The 16,695-nt window shown below is 37.5% G+C and overlaps 1 protein-coding gene across 1 annotated transcript in view; it reads left to right on the top strand.

Annotated features, from left to right (window-relative positions):
• Positions 1–16,122, top strand: part of MAN1 (LEM domain-containing inner nuclear membrane protein MAN1) — a 245,323-nt gene extending 229,201 nt beyond the window's left edge. Inside the window, exon 8 of the mRNA XM_067140044.2 lies at positions 13,140–16,122. Within this exon, the coding sequence (XP_066996145.2) occupies positions 13,140–13,276 (137 nt within the window). The 3' untranslated portion in view covers positions 13,277–16,122. The remainder of the gene's footprint in view (positions 1–13,139) is intronic.
• The last annotated feature ends 573 nt before the right edge of the window (positions 16,123–16,695 follow it).

Below are 16,695 nucleotides of genomic sequence, written 5' to 3'. Positions count from 1 at the left end.
TATTAAACTTGATCTAATCTTTCCCCATGGAAATGCTACTGTTCAGAGTGGTTTTCCAATAAATAAAAATTTATTTGTTGAAAATCTACATGAACACAGCTTAGTTGCACAACGTACGGTTCAAAATGCAATTAGATTCTATGAACGCATCCAGAAAATACCAGTACCCCAAGCACTCATGAAGAATGTCAGAGCTGCCCACAGAAAAAAAAGCTCAAAAGGAAGAAAATAATAGAGCAGAAAAACGAAAGATATCCTTGGAAATTAAGAAACTTGAAGATATTAGAAAAGTAAAGAAACTTGAAGCTTTGAGGGAAGAAGAAAACATCACATCAAAAATACTATTGTTGGAGAAGGCAAAACAAGCATAGCCTTGCTGATTTTCATGTATCTAGAATGGATAAAATCAGCATTTGACCATTTTATCTAACCAATGACGGTGTACAAAATAGACGGTTTTAGTGTTATCTGAAATGTATTTCAATTTACTAGAGATGTAATGGTACAAATTTACACATTTATGTTATGACATAAGTTACTGTATTAATTTTTAGCATACCCTAAAATATTTATATCATTAATATTGTAGAATATGGGATGGTGGAGGCCGATTAAAAAAAAAAAAAGAAAATGATTGATATCCTTCCTGTCATTTAATGAGTCGAGAATCAGGGAAATATTGTCTTTTCAGTCATGGAAAGTCAGGGAAATCAGTACAAAAATAAAAGTGTGAACCATGCAGTAGTTGTCGCTACAACAGTTTGAGTTGTCAACAACAACAATCAACATTGATTGGCATTTAGGGCAGTCACCCAGGTGGCAGATTCCCTATTTGTTTTCCTAGCCTTTTCGTAAATGATTGCAAAGAATTTGGAAATTTCTTGAACATCTCCCTTGGTAAAAAAGGGGTTGAATACCTTTTAGGAGGACACTTATATCTCCAAAATTGAAGATGTTACGCACGTGAAAATTGGTATTTGGAATCTCCTTTAAAAATAAACATGTATATTTTTTTGTTTTCTGAAAATCCACTTTGGTGGGGATGGGGGAAGGTCTGATAAAGGGATTGAATTATTTTTATGGGGATACTTCTTTCTCAAAAACTGAAGATGTTACAGATGTGGAAATAGGTATGTGGAATCTTCTTTAAAAATAAAGAAATCTGTTTTTTTTTTTTCTTTTCAACTTGAGAGAAGACTCTTTCTCACATGTATTGTTCTAGGTCGCATGGTCACCTTATCCCTGAAAGGCAATATCGCAAACGTGATTTACAAAGAGTTTCTTGGGTAAGTGAAACTCAATTTTTCGGTGATTTTTTAATACTTTAGGAATTTTCAGACAATGTCTTAGTACAGTATTGAGGAACGATTACTTTTATCAACTTACAAAATCCACGTGAGCGAAGCCATGGGTAACTGCTAGTCATTTATATATATAAGAAAACATAAAGGTCCAATAATACTGCCTTGAGGAATTCCCTTTGTAATGATTACAGGATCAGATAAAGCTTCCCCTAATCTAAATCTCTGAGTTCTGTTTTCTAGAAATATAGCTACCCATTCTTGCCCTGTTTTGTCTAGTCCAATAGCCCTCATTTTTGCCAGCTTAATATTGAACCCTTTCTACCCTGGTATACTATGCCACCACGTAAGCTAAAGCCAAGTGTGGCAAAGCCCAATGCCTGTATAGGATTCGAACGCACACTTCTCCGCACCCTTGATCTTGATTACCGGCATTCTTGGGGTGGTTTATGAGAGTCTAGAAACTTATATCTAGCTTACAGGCTTAAGACTGAGAAGAAATATTCAAGACGCTCTATGCTACGGCAAGTGATATTCTCCTAAAATGAGCAAACTAATATTTAATGGCCTTGGTGACAAATAAATGACATAAGAAGAGCTATAACATAAACTCATACATACGTTTAGGTCATTAGGACCATATTTTGGAGTACGTGACCCTCCAAAATAAAAACACTCACATGACGAGATGATTTTGAATTAATTTTTTGACATGTACATCCCCATTAATAATCTAGTACCGAGCTCAATAGCTGCAGTCGCTTAAGTGCAGCCAGTATCCAGTAATCGGGAGATAGTGGGTTCAAACCCCACTGTCGGCAGCCCTGATGATGGTTTTCCGTGGTTTCCCATTTTCAAACCAGGCCAATGCTGGGGCTGTACCTTAATTAAGGCCACGGCCACTTCCTTCCCATTCCTAGGCCTTTCCTATCCCATCGTCGCAATAAGACCTATCTTTGTCGGTGCGACGTAAAGCAAATAGCAAAAAAAAAAAAAAAAAACTAGTAAGGCATGGTAATTACAAATGCATCAGCGAACCCTATATTACTTTCCCTTTGACACTGGGGACAATATTAAACATAAACAAGAATAATAATTGAAGCTATTTGAGTGGCAAATGCCCACCTACCATTTACACAAAATAACAAAAGAAAATAGAATTATACACTTAAATAGAATGAGCCAATACTCGGGCCCGAGAAACTACGAACCCAGAATCATTACCTGAGTGAAGTCACAACTTGCTCACAACAAACAAAAAAACAAAAATCATCAAAGCAATAAACAACAAAATAATGAAAACAATACAAAATCAATCACTGGCTGCATGAACACTTCTGTCCAGGTCAAGGAAAAACCCGGGCAAATTCACGTTGATTTGCCGCGATTTGAACCATAGATCTTCTGCCATTATGGCAGGTCACTAAAAAAGAAAATCCTAAATACTTTATTTAAGAAAAGGTGTTCCTACCTCCTACATTCATTAATTAATTACCTACCCTTACGGCCAAACTATTTCCTGGTATTTAAAAAAAACCTTAAATGATTTAAATCTCCCTTGTGATTGTATAATACAAACTTAGTCAAGGAGTGTGTGTGTTTCTTCCCCTGGCAGTGCTTCTCCATCAGACCATTTATTTAACACTGACAGCCGTAACATAAATGAGCAGTCACGACCCTTTAAACCCTTGGTCTGGTTTCTCCATTCAACAGACAGTTATGAAACATCAACTCTGCATGAAATTCTCATATGATACCTGTAACATTTCATTCTACAGAGTACAATATCTCTTAAATCCCATCTCACACTAATGCCACCACCAATACATTTGGCATAATACACAAATCACAACTTGTAATAATCATATCATTAAATGGAATTTTCTCGCTATCGAATTACTGCCGACCAAGTCTCAAGAAATATAGACCAGGTTTCATAACCAGAGCACACCCAAGGTAAACAAATCTCTTAAACACAAGACACGCACAAAAAAACAATGACCTGTAATATTTTTTAGGAATTACTTCTCTGAAATTCAGGGGGCAAGAGGAAATTAATATGAAATGTGCTTCCTTATGGAAAGCTCTATCTAAATGGGGGGGTCCTGGATTTGAATCCCAGCATAGAGACAGTACACCACACAGAACATCTCCAGCCATGGACTTTATGCTACAAAATTCCTATTAATTCACATTACAAAATTGAGTACATTCCTGATCCAACCAACTGGCTTCAAAGATATGCATTAATGAGACTCTCTTAATATGGAATTTTCCAAAAACCTAAATCTTTAAACTAATACACTCACAAAGTAAATCGAAAATTCCTATTCTGGAACTTTATATCTAATACGTTCCCAAAATTTGAACTGATAATTAAAATTGAGTAATTACAACCTGTTCTTTGTGAGCAGATGTCACGGGATGATTTCGAACAAGCTATATCTTTCCCAGGGACACTGTAGCCCATAGACGTCTTTCCACACTCCCAGATGTCGTACTGTTGCTTGTTATCTATCCGGATAACGTTCTTGATACAGGTGTTTTGCCTGGTATGCATTCTGTTAACCCTCTTGGAGCCAAGAGCCGATCTGGTCGGCCGCTCCCCATCAGCTGGAAGAGGCCAGAGCTCCGCCTCCACTCTACTACTTTAAAGTGCCAGGCCGTTTTCAGTGGAAATACATGTATTTTAAAATTCGCGTATATCTACCGGTGTATAGCAAATACCGGCCTGAAATTTTCTACATATCAACTACGCAGAATAAGAAACTGGTTTGGAGTGATATAAAGAGTCAAAGACGTTTTATTGTTGATTTATAGTTGTCGAAAACGCTTATTTTTATGAAGAGAAAAATATTTTCGCACTTTCTCTCTCAATATCTACTGTAAAAAAATAATTTATGATACAAAAGAATATACGTAATTATGTATAATGTATTTCTAAATACATTTCTATACAATAACTAATTTGAACGAGAAAAATAAAAACGTAAAAATAAAAATTCAAACATGTCACTAATAAAAACAAGACAATTTTGCTCACCAATAAAATTCGCGTGTATGTATCGATGTTTGGCAAATACTGACAACAAATTTTCTACGTGCGGACAACACACTATTAAAATAATTCTGTATTATTAAATAAGTAAAAAATAGTAGTTGATATTATAGTTTTTGTTTTGAGATAAAATATTTTCTCGTTTTCGGTTGTAGTATATATTAGAAAAATAATTTTACAATACAACAGAATTTACGAAATTAAATGTATGGCACTAAAGCCGTGATTTACTTTGACCTACTAAGCGACCGCTGCTCAGTTCGGTACCTGCAGTTTACGAGGTGAATCATGGTCAGTGAGACGGATCCTCTCAGTAATTATTCTTGGTTTTCCAGACCGGGGTTGCCATCTCACCCTCAGATATCTCCTCAATTGCAATCACTTAGGGTCACTTAGATTGAGTGAACCTCGAACCAACCCTCAGTACCAGGCGAAAATTCTTGACCTGGGCGGTAATCGAACCCATGACCTCCGGGTGAGCGGCAGGCACGCTACACTTGGACTGCGGAGACCGGCATTTAGGTAATGATAGAGGACTATATGTGACTATAAGGTTTAGCAGAGAGTAAGTGAAAAGTAAATTGAAATGTAATATGGGCGGAGAATCAGACGGTAGGGCATGTTTAGGTCCAAGAACTTCCTTGAAGGAGACAAGAGGTTGAGGAATGTTGTCAGGTTCATTGGGACAAATTTCCACAACATGTTATCCAGAGACATCATCATCATCATCATCATCATATTCGTTATCACTAGTTTCATCTACCACCATATTCAGAGTAGCTTTAGTGCTGTTAGACACAATTAAACATCTCTTCTTTAGCTGCGGTACTTCCGCGGACGTGTCCGGTATAATTTCGTCGCTACTCTCTGAACTAAATTCCCTATTGCTAGCCGATAAATCATCAGCGTTAACTTCGCACTGTTCTAAATACTGCATTAATTTATTGTCATCAATACCTGCTGAAAAATTATCACGTGAAAAACATGCCATTTTCCTGTCACAAATCCACTCACTGCAAGGAGCCTCTTACTGACTGGTTAGCGGTATTTGTAAACACAGGAAACGACTCTTGTGAAAGGTATAACACCCTCTTAGAACTGCCAAAGCAAGGCCAGGCACACAATAACGTGTAGCCCCTTTATTACAGGTTGTAACAAAAGTATGCACGTCACTATAGGTTGCCTCAAAATTACGTACATGACAGAATTTTAAGCCGGCCGATGTAATCGGCTCTGGCAACTTCCGACTGGATTTTTAACAGCCGACCAGATCGGCTTTGGCAATTTAAAGGGCGGATGCTCGCACTACCGCCTGGCACCAAGAGAGTTAAGCTTCCCCATTGATGAGTAACATATCAACTTACTTGTTGCTAGAATACATCATAAGGCATTAAATAAGCTTCGTGTTATGTTGAGACTTGCCTCACCGAGCAAGTGGCTGTGCGGTTAGGGTCACATAGCTCTCAGCTTGCATTCAGGAGATAGTAGGTTCAAACCTGACTGTCAATAGCCTTGAAGATGGCTTTCCGTGGTTTCCCATTTTCACACCAGGCAAAAGCTGGGGCTGTACCTTAATTAAGGCTATGGTATCTTCCTTCCCACTCCTAGCCTTTCTTATCCCATTGTCGCCATAAGACCTATCTGTATCAGTGCAACGTAAAAGCAAATTGTAAAATTAAAAATAGTAAGAAAGAGAGAGAGGCTTGCTTTGAAGGAGGGGAGATCACAGAGCTACATACCTACCTGGCATTGCACGTTCTTATCATTCCAGTGATCACACTACTTGTGTTCTACAAAGCTTGGAGCGCGTACAACATAGCTAATTGGTTGCCTGTGTCCTAGCCACAGACAATCACCCCTTTATCCTGTCCAACCCAGCTCCATACCCTATGCCACGATACCAATGGCCTTATACAAATCAGTCTGTGGAAACTATTATATATGCAACCTTGCCACAACCCAGGCAAGTGGCAGTTTAAACAAAAACTTTCATGAGATTCGAACCTCCATATCCTCGAACACTGTTCACAATCACATCTCTGACCACACCCCAGCCAAGTCAGCTATCGCGAGGTTTGACATGCAGCGGGCAGTTCCCAGCTTATACAATACCTGTTCCTGGCCTGTGTTTCACCTCCTGTTGTAAGGTATGTGTTCTTCGTATCTGTGCTCATTTTATGGGTTTGTTATGAATTAATAGTGGCGCTCATGATTCCTGCTGTCTTCTAGCCCATGACTACACATATCGTTATATTACCACGGTTTAGGGAGAGAGACCGAGGTATTTCAGAATTGTAGTAAACATGGCAGATTGCATAAAACTAGAATGCAAGGGGATGGTTGGACCACCCGATATACAGTATATGTAAAGTGGAAAAGCAAATGAACCTAAATGCCAAAATGTAAGAATAGTTATACCTGTCTGACCCAGCTGGCACACAAGTACTGAGTTTAAGTGCCTACTTCAGTTCTACAAAGGATACAGGGTGTCTGGGTTAAAGGTATAATGATATCAAATGTAATAACTTGAGAAGTAGTTGAGATGTTTATTAGCAGTTTGTTTCTACAAATACGGTAACTCAAAATGTTTTTTACACACCTAATACACCTCTATATGTGCACCATTAGTGGCACAACAGACATCTAATCTGTATACCACTTCTTTCCAAGTGTTCTGCAGGATTGTAGGCATAACATTTGCAATAGCTGCACAAATGCAATGGCGCAGATCTGGTAAATCACGAACTGGGGTCTGGTACACTTGCTTCTTGACAAACCCCCACAGTAAAAAATGAAGTGGTGTAATATTGGGGCTTCTAGGGGACCAAGCAATCAATGGACTACTTCTCCCAATCCAGCGATCTGGGAACTCACGATTCAAGAAATCCCTCACAAGTTTCGGATAATGGCATAGTGCACCATCTTGCTGAAAGATCAGGTCACGAGGAAGCTGTCGTACAATATAGAGCTCCAACATGTCTTACTAGGTAACGTGTTCCATTAACTGTAGGCTCCGCAAAGAAGAATAGGCCTATAACAGTCTCCTTCAACAATCCACACCACACATTCACTTTCGGAGAGTCCTATTCGTACTCTATCACTACATGGAGGGGGGGTTCAGTTCCCCGTGTGTGGCAATTGTGCTTGTTTACCATGCCGACAGTATGGAGTGTAGCCTCGTCCAAGAAACAGACCGAATCAAAGAAAGCCTCATTTCCATCAATTTTTGCCAGAATTGTTTCCACGAATGCCTTCCGTCGCGGCCTGCCCTGAGATTTGATTTTGTGACGAATCTGCACTTTGTACGCGCATAGGCACAACCTTTTATGTAATGGGGTAACCGTAACTGTCTACATGCTTGTCGGATTCACTTACAAGAGCTGCGCTTGAAGGATTCATGGATTAATTCAACAGTAGCCTCCGTAACTACATGCTTGGCATGGTGGTCCGACATTGTCAGCAAACTTCCAGATTCCTGAAGGAGCCTGTCCCATTTCTTGATTGTTACATAAGTTGAAACATAGTCAGTTGGTAACAGTCCTTACTTATGCTGAAATCTATGTTGTACCAGTGTAACAGATTTTAGCTCTGCAAGAGAAGGCACACAGAACACATGCTGTGGAGTCCACATGGCTACTGGCGTGCGTGTTTCTAGTGAACAACTCAGTTAGGCGCATGCACACGCGGTACCACCTGCCACAAGTGAACACAAAAAACAGTTACCCTGCTTGTAGAAGCAAACCACCACTAAATATCTCCATTATTTCTCAAGTTATTACTTTTTATATTATTATACCTCTAACCCAGATACCTTGTAAGAGCTGGATGTATGTTGCAGCACCTCTTGCAATGCTGATAGAGCTAAGTTCCCTCTTGGAGTGGCGCATGCACCATCACTATGGACTTGCATCCTTTAGTTAACCCACTCTGCTATGTATTATTCTCAGCAGTTAGGACGTTATAACTTCGGCATTCACATGAAGGTAATCAAATGTCTTCTTCTCTCATTCCTGCTATTAACACATTGGAGATGATCATATTTGAATGTGCTGCCCTCCTTAAATCTCAGGATTTTTAATGGTTTTAGAATTTTTTTCAGTGCTAGGGAAAACAATGATTGTAATAACGTTTGGAATATTTAGAAAGATCACACTTTTCTCTACACAAAAAGATTTTTAATTACTGTATTTTTTGTTACAAAAAATGCTGCTTAAATTATGGCTGTGTCTTACGGTCTGAAGATCTATCATATTTAGACACTGAGTGTACATGATTTGCTACACCAATTATCAAAAATTTCCTTACAATACTCTCAGCAGTTGATCGCATTTATAACTGCAGTTAGGAAACAACAACTATGGTATGCCTGCATTTGTCTGACAGAAATGCTATTTGCAAGGGAATTCTAACAAGACAACTCGTAGCCCCTTCCCCGCCCACCTCTTTATCGTACCAGGCAAACACAAAGAGCTGCAACCTTGACTACCATTATAGGTAACCTTCAAGGAAGGGTAAGAAGAAAATCTTTCACTTTGTAATCAGTAGCAAGTTCCGGTGGTGATAATTTACCTTACACAATGTTAGTTGTACAGAGGAGGTTTTCTTACAACACAGCATTTAAATTAATAGTTGTGGAATATGCAAAATTACTTGGTAATAGGGAAGTAGAAGGACAGTTCAGTTCTCCACCAACTGAGAAAATGTTACATGAAAGGTGGAAACAAGGTTGAACTTGTGTGAAAAACACTTCTTTAGGATGCATGCTCAAAATGGCCTCTTCTAGAGTCAGAAACGAAATAATGAGTGACAAACCACAGAAATAATGGCATCTCTGTCTCCACGAAAATGATCATCTGTGAAGCGAGGAGATGAGTGGCCGCACACAACACTGTGGATTTCGCACGAACACTTGTATGTTGGAAGATAGGAAGTATGTTGTTACTGGGTTATGAAGAGACAGGGATCGATGCGCAGTTGCACTAGGATTTTGCAAACGTTGCCAGCAGGGTATGAATCCAAAATAGGGGAATTTCACAAATATGTAATCGATGCACGAAAAGAATTTGATTTGTATTCAGTCAAGTTGGTAATATGGACGTAGTGTCTCTAAACTTCAATGTTCCGTCAAGCAAAACTGTTGACAGTAAAGGAGGTAAGACCATCATAATAAAAACATTCGGCCATGAAAAGTCACATTACATTGTCGTGTTGTCTTGCTGTGCAGATGGTACAAAATTTGTTCCAGTGGTAATTTTTAAGAGGAAAACTATACCCAAAAGTAAAATTCCACAAATGGAATTAAGGCGTGGTTGAAGAAAGTGTTGGCTAAATGTGCCGATGGTCTCCTGAAAAAGAAATCCCTTCTTGTGTTGACCAGTTCAAATTCCACACAATGGATACAATAAAGCAAAGAATGAAGGATTTGAATACTTCATTTGCAGTCATTCCAGCAAACCATTCAAGGTTTCTATGCATGAACAGTGGACAAAAGGGATGGCTGCACCTCATCATGATCTAATGCCAGCAGGACGAATTAAGAGATCATCAGTTGGATTAGTCTGTGAGTGGGTGAAGACATCATGGGAGTCTGTGAAAAAGGAAATTGTCATCAAGTCTTTTAAGAAATATGAAGTAATGCCACTGAAAATGATACACTGTTTTGAAGAATCAGAAAATGTAATTGAAATTTCAGAAAGCAGTGCTATGAGTGACGAAAGAGTGTGAGAACTGTGAGTACCTATGTACTTATGATTTGTAACAGTGACAGTATTGCACTACCTACTGGTTATTCGTGTTTGTATACAAATTAAATTATTTCTGACCAAGCAATTTGGCCATGCGGTTAGGAATGCACAACTGTGAGCTTGCATTCGGGAGATAGCGGGTTTGAACCCCATTTCCAGCAGCTCTGAAGATGGTTTCCTGTGGTTTCCCATTTTCACACCAGGCAAATGTTGTACCTTAATTAAGGCCACAGCTCTGCTTCCTTCCCACTCCTAGACTTCCCTGTCCCATTGTCGCCATGAGATCTCTCTGTGTTGTCAGTGCGGCGTAAAGCCAGTTGTAAAATATATTCTGTAAAATTTTGTTTGAAAATACAGTGAATATATTATTTTTGCTGAGATTTTCAACAAATTAGCAGGGTGTGCCTCATGGTCTGAAAAATACATTAGGTTAATATTTTGAAATTTGACAAATATTGAAAAACATATACTAAAACATACTAATACAGATTCTAATTGGCCTGGGTATTCTTATTTACAACTAGTAATTTGCTTTTCCGGCGTTCATCGCTTGATGACTTGCCTTCATCGAGTTCCTCATCTTAAAAGATGAAAAATATTGTATTGAATAGGAGGATTTAGTAAACAGTTACTTTGTGAAAGTTGCTGCAGGTTGTCATCTGTATACGAGAAACAATGCAAAGTTTTAGGTAGCGGTATAAAACTATATTACAAAACCCATTTCACACCAATTTGAAATTAGCTCCTTATCTAAGTTTACATGCCTGAAGCATCAGAATCATCATGTTTACTTGGTTTGTAATTGTTATCCTCTCCTCAGTTTCAGAACCTGAGTGTGTGCCATAAGAACATCCAATATGAATTCAATACCTAAATTTCATACACTTGAATTAGACATGCTAAATATTCACAAGAATGACACAAACAACCATCTCAAACACACTCTCTTCCTGTCAACAGGCACACACTTTCCCACTTATTTCACAGTTGAGAGTGAACAATGGTGCAGCCTCAGGTTTTGTAGGAACGTGGCTGTGTTATCAATGCCTTGAAAGAAGAGCTGTCAGCTTGTGCTCATAACTAGTACATTTTATGCTTATAGGAGCATCGAGCAGTATTTTGGTGAAGTCACAGCTTGCTGAAATGGCAGCTACTATTTTTAGCTACAGTTAAATCATGCTCCTGTAGATTATCCAAGCTTCATCAGCAGCAATGAAATAATGCCCGTGGTTTCTACGGGCAGTATCTCCAATGTGTTAATGAGCAACATCTCACTTACAAAGAAAATCGTATTTGCAGTGATAATTGCTGCGGTCAGATCAAAAACAGAGTGCTCCTGTTTTTTTGTAAGTTTTCCTTGTTGCTACTGGATTATTTGAAAGGGTAGACCCCAAATTTCTTATGGTGGGACATAGTTTCCCTGCATCTGATAGGGACTTTGCACTAATTGACAAAAGGTCGAAGGTTACAAAGGTCCAGATACTGGAAGATGTAAAGGTGATAGAAAACAACTTTTTTATATATGGGTGGAAAGTTTCTTGAGATTGAAAAGGCAAAGCCATAGACTCTTCGAAGTTGAAGATATCACGAATATCATGGCCAAGGGTGACAAAAGACAAACCTGGTGGTGTTATATTCAAAGAAAACTTCCATGAACATCTGGAGTAGGAACATGCCATGTTTTCAAAAGGGTTTTACACCAGAAAAATATTCTATCAATGGAATTGGAAGCCTTGCCCAAATATCATTCCACTTCTGGAGGCCGAAAGAAAGGACCTGTGGTCAATGATTATCTTTGTTGATTATTAAATCAAGACTTTTGCTGCAGAGTCAGTGCTTGATTAGACTAAACTGATCCAGAGTGCATTGGAGTTAGCTCAGTTAATAAGTTCAGGCATATGTCACTTTGCTCTTTTCATAATTTGCAAATGTATACATTTTTCTTCCTCAAATATAGTCAGATTTCAAAATGCAGGCATGTAATATTTAAAGAAAATCAAACATTATGTATAGTGTTTTCAAATACAATATCTCTTCAGTTTCAAGTTTAAGCAGTTCTTGTTGAATATCTGCAAAGTACTTTTATGCCACTTAGCTCCATTTGCTTTTCCATTCTACATATATAATTTCATGAAAATTAAATGGAAACTGAATAGCTTCAAGGTGGCTGTTAATGTCTGTAGGAGTGATTTCTGAAGGTGGCTATCGGCCCCTTTAATGTGGTTGTCACAATTGAGCAGAGAAAGTCAGTTCAAATCTTTTCAAGAAGTCCACAGATAGACAGTGAATGGTCCCTTGAGCACCAATCATGAGGTTAAATGATGCACATAGACTCAAGATTGTATTTGTCTTTATAGTAAGGTACTGTGGTTTTGTAGATTTGCTTTTGTTCAAGGTCAACCTTTTCACGTTGGTCTTTATTTGACTCGAACTAGATAGTCTGGTCCATTATATAACCTACCAATGTGCGAGGCCCAATATTGATGATATCTATTCATCTGTTGTTCCCATCAGTTGAGAGACTACGCACCTCCTCATAGGTTGTGTAATCCTTTAATCTTAGACCGTCAGCAATCAGGGAACTGATGGTTTGGTGGTGAGTATTACACAGTAGTTCTTCATGTGAATGGGATCCCAGGACATGCACAAATGTTTGTCTCTCTATGACATCGTCAACAGAGCCTGTTGTCCTGGGATCTGAACAGTGCAGAGCATTTGGTTGACTCGTGTGCAATCTACATCTCTTCTCTCCATTACAACATGTCAAGCCCTTGTGGTACCTAATCTGTTTGTTAGCTGGTGTATGTAGATTAAACAGGATTACTCCCTTTCCTTTATGAGGCTTATTATTCCAGTTCTTTAACTGCACAAGTCGTAACTCCTGTCTAACTACCCCTGTGTCAGCCTAACCTTGCAACTTCACTCGAATTCTCTCAAATGTAATCTTAGTGTTTAGAAAGACATCTGCTCTCCTTTTCCTTCTCAAAAGCAAATAATTTACCATATGTTTAAAAAAAATTCCATTCTTTCTTTCAGCAAAATTGGTCACTGTGAAGTACCTGCGTACCGGGCGTTATCATGAACGGTTTCCTGAAGCTGCGAAAGAAACGGCTCCTCTCCGTCCATCAAACAGTAAAGAATCCTCTCTTCAAGAGCTATGGCATTTTATTTGAATTATTAGGGTATGTGTGATATTATTTGTAATAACTTTTGTGAATTTTATCACAATTATCTTAAGTCAAGTGGCTGGTATAAACACAATAGTACTATTGGTATATTTTTTTGTGGATTACATTGGTTGCCAAAGTGTGTATTACTGTCACTTACTTTGGAATTCCATAAGTTGGCAGGTGTTGAAGAAACGTTATTCTCCATACTTTTAACAACATTGGAAGTGGTTGCTTCTTAGTTCAGTGAGTGGAACAGTTTTGTGCTACCTGTGCATCTTTTCATATTTTCTACTTAACTGTCTTTCGTAGTTAATTGAACATGCAACAACCATGAAAATACATTTTCATGTAGCAGAGATGTAATTCTTACTGAGGTTATAGGCTTTTCATCTTCATGCTAACATAACATTGTTGTTGTTGTTATTATTATCATCATTATTATTATTATTATTATTATTATTATTATTATTATTATTATTATTATTAAATACCATTTATCTATTTTGTATAATAATGTTTTATGCATCCGGATGTCACAACTGGTTACCTGTTTTGTATAATAATAAAAAAGTTGAAAATTTAAATGGGTGAGATATTTAATAAATGACCAGTTGTGTCGTTACTGCATAACACTGCCTGTTTTCACTTACCTAGGATTATGGTGTATATAGTCATGTCAACCTGGACCTTTTGCATTGAAAAGACTGGAATCTATTTTTAGGGAGTACCTACAGTGGACAATTACAGGTATTATAATATGCTTGTACTTTTAATATATCACCAAAAATGGAAAAAAAAATTGTGATTACCTCGAAGATTATATTATTATTTATTTTATTTTTTTATTTTATTTTTCACTGGGTGAAATTGCTCATGGTCTTCTGGGCTATTTCAGTATTTAGCTTGGGACCCTTCTGTTATCTTAAATCATAAATAATATTCCCCACTGGTGAAATTGCCCAGTTCATAAACTGGCCCCTGATTACTGAGATTGCACATTTTGCGTTGGCAATGAAATAATTCCAGTTACAACACCTTGTTTATTACAAATGCATTAATGAACATCATTTCCCCTAAAATACACTGGCAGAAAATAAAACCCCAGTGCCAAGACAACATTAGTTTAGAGGAATGCAATTTAGGCTAAACATTTGTCTAGGTAACACATTTATTTGATTAAAGTTTCCAGGTCACAGGTTCAAGTATGTGCGAGAAGACGTGACATGGTGGTACATTAATAACGATTGTAGTCTCCACGATTAGCGAGAAAGTCAGATAAAAATAACATGATGGCCAAGCCATACGAATTTTAGAGAGCAATGAAAGGATATGTATAAATACTTTAAGGCAGAAAGAGGTTCCATGAAGGATGTTCCAAGGATCATTATTGAACAAGAAGAGTGTATATATGAGGACTTAAAGAAGGCAGAAGTATTCAGTCAGCAGTATGTAAAGGTAGTTGGATTATCCAGATAATGTCCAGATAGAGGAGGCAACCAATACTGGCAAATTACTGAAATTTGCCTATGATAATAGAGACACTTACAAAATAGTACTAAAGTTGAAAGCTAGAAAGGCAGCTGGAATTGACAAGATTTCTGGAGATATATTAAAGGCTATGGATTGGGATATAGTGCCATGTCTAAAATAATTATTTGATTACCAAATGAATGGAGAATTGCAGTAGTAGCCATAATGTACAAGAGAAAGGTTGACAAACATAAAGTGGATAATTAAAGGCCATTCATATTGACAAGTGTTGTTTGTAGCTCTGGGAAAGTATTCTTTCTGATTATATTAGACATGTTTGCAAAATTACTAACTGGCTTGATAGAAGGCAGTTTGGGTTTAGGAAAGATTATTCCAGTGAGGCTCAACTTGTAGGATTCCTGCATGATTTCGATTCAGGAGGTCAAATGAACTGTACCATTATTGACCTATCCAAGGCTTTTGATTGGGTACATCATTAGAGATTACTGGCAAAAATGAGGGCTATCGGACTGGACAAAAGAATGGTTGAATGGGGGGCTAAATTTCTTAGAAAATAGAACTCAGAAGTCCTCTCATTTTTAATTACTATGTTAAAATTGTGATAGTACCTCATGGGGAACACTATAATTAGGGTACCTAGGTGATAATATAAGGAGTGAATGATCTTTATTGGGGTAATCAAATTAACGAGGATGTTAAGAAAGGTTACGGATCTCTTCACATGGTTATGAGAGTACTTACGGGTTGTAGTACGGATGTAAAGGAGAGGGCATATAAGTCTCTGGCAAGATCCCAATTACAGTATTGATCCAGTGTATTGGACCTACACCAGGACTACTGGATACAATAACTGGAAAAGATCCAAAGGAAAGCAGCGCAATTTTGTTCTGGGTGATTTTCGACAATGAAGTAGTTTTATGAAAAACATTGCAAACATTGGGCTGGGAAGAGTTAGGAGTAAATAGGTGAGATACTCGACTAAGCGGTATGTTGCAGGTTATAAATTTCATGTTTTGTCCGTATTGAAGATCTACTTGTGATACAAATTCTTATAATTTTGTTAATTACCACCTATTCAATACAATAAAAACGTAATTAAAACTTACATATTTATTAAGTTGTTGATATGGTACATGTTTCGCTCCTTTTTCATGAGCATCATCAGCCAATTATTATTAACTATTGGATTAAGATTATGCTTGTAAACCTGATTGACAAATCTTATAATATTTTACAAGTCATGAAAATGAAAATGAAATTATGTCTTTAAGTTAAAACATTTTTGTCTAAAATCTATTTAACTCTAACATTTTATTGATGAAACTCATCTGGTGAACATCCTTTAAAATTATTTTAAAAAAACCCTTTGAGATCTGGCTAATTGTATTGATTCTGTGTTGCTTGACTTGTCCGATTGTCGTTGAAACTTCGTTAACTGTATTAACAATTTTCTACCGTTAATAATTGCCTATGTTATGAACATTTAACTTGTTCTCGATGTTGCTGGAGTAGCATTTGTACAAAATGTATTGGCATTAATTTTATGTTGTCAATACGAGAATCTTGTTCATGAACAAACTTGTTGGTGAATAAACACTTTCTAATGTGATGTAGAATTTGAATTGTTCTCGTATGTTCCAAATTGGGTTTGTTGGTATATCTGTAATGAAAGATAAAAAATTATATGTTTGTGGTTTTGATTATAATTCTGTATAAATTTCATATCGAAAGAATTGTCACTTACTTTTCTTTCTGCTGTGTAATTGTCTAGTGTTACTCCTAGCCTCTTGAGAACTATTTGTTGTTCTGTTTGCACTCCTTGTATTATATGAGTGAGTGTGGATGAGTTTACGTTTTGGCGGGGAGTGGGAAGGGGAAGTGAAGGTAGGCGGTGCATTGATAGCTGCAATAGATTGTGGAGGGGACTGCCT

This window comes from Anabrus simplex, chromosome 2 (genome assembly GCF_040414725.1).
Source record: "Anabrus simplex isolate iqAnaSimp1 chromosome 2, ASM4041472v1, whole genome shotgun sequence".
Taxonomy (NCBI): domain Eukaryota; kingdom Metazoa; phylum Arthropoda; class Insecta; order Orthoptera; family Tettigoniidae; genus Anabrus; species Anabrus simplex.
This window is presented reverse-complemented; position numbering and strand designations above follow the sequence as displayed.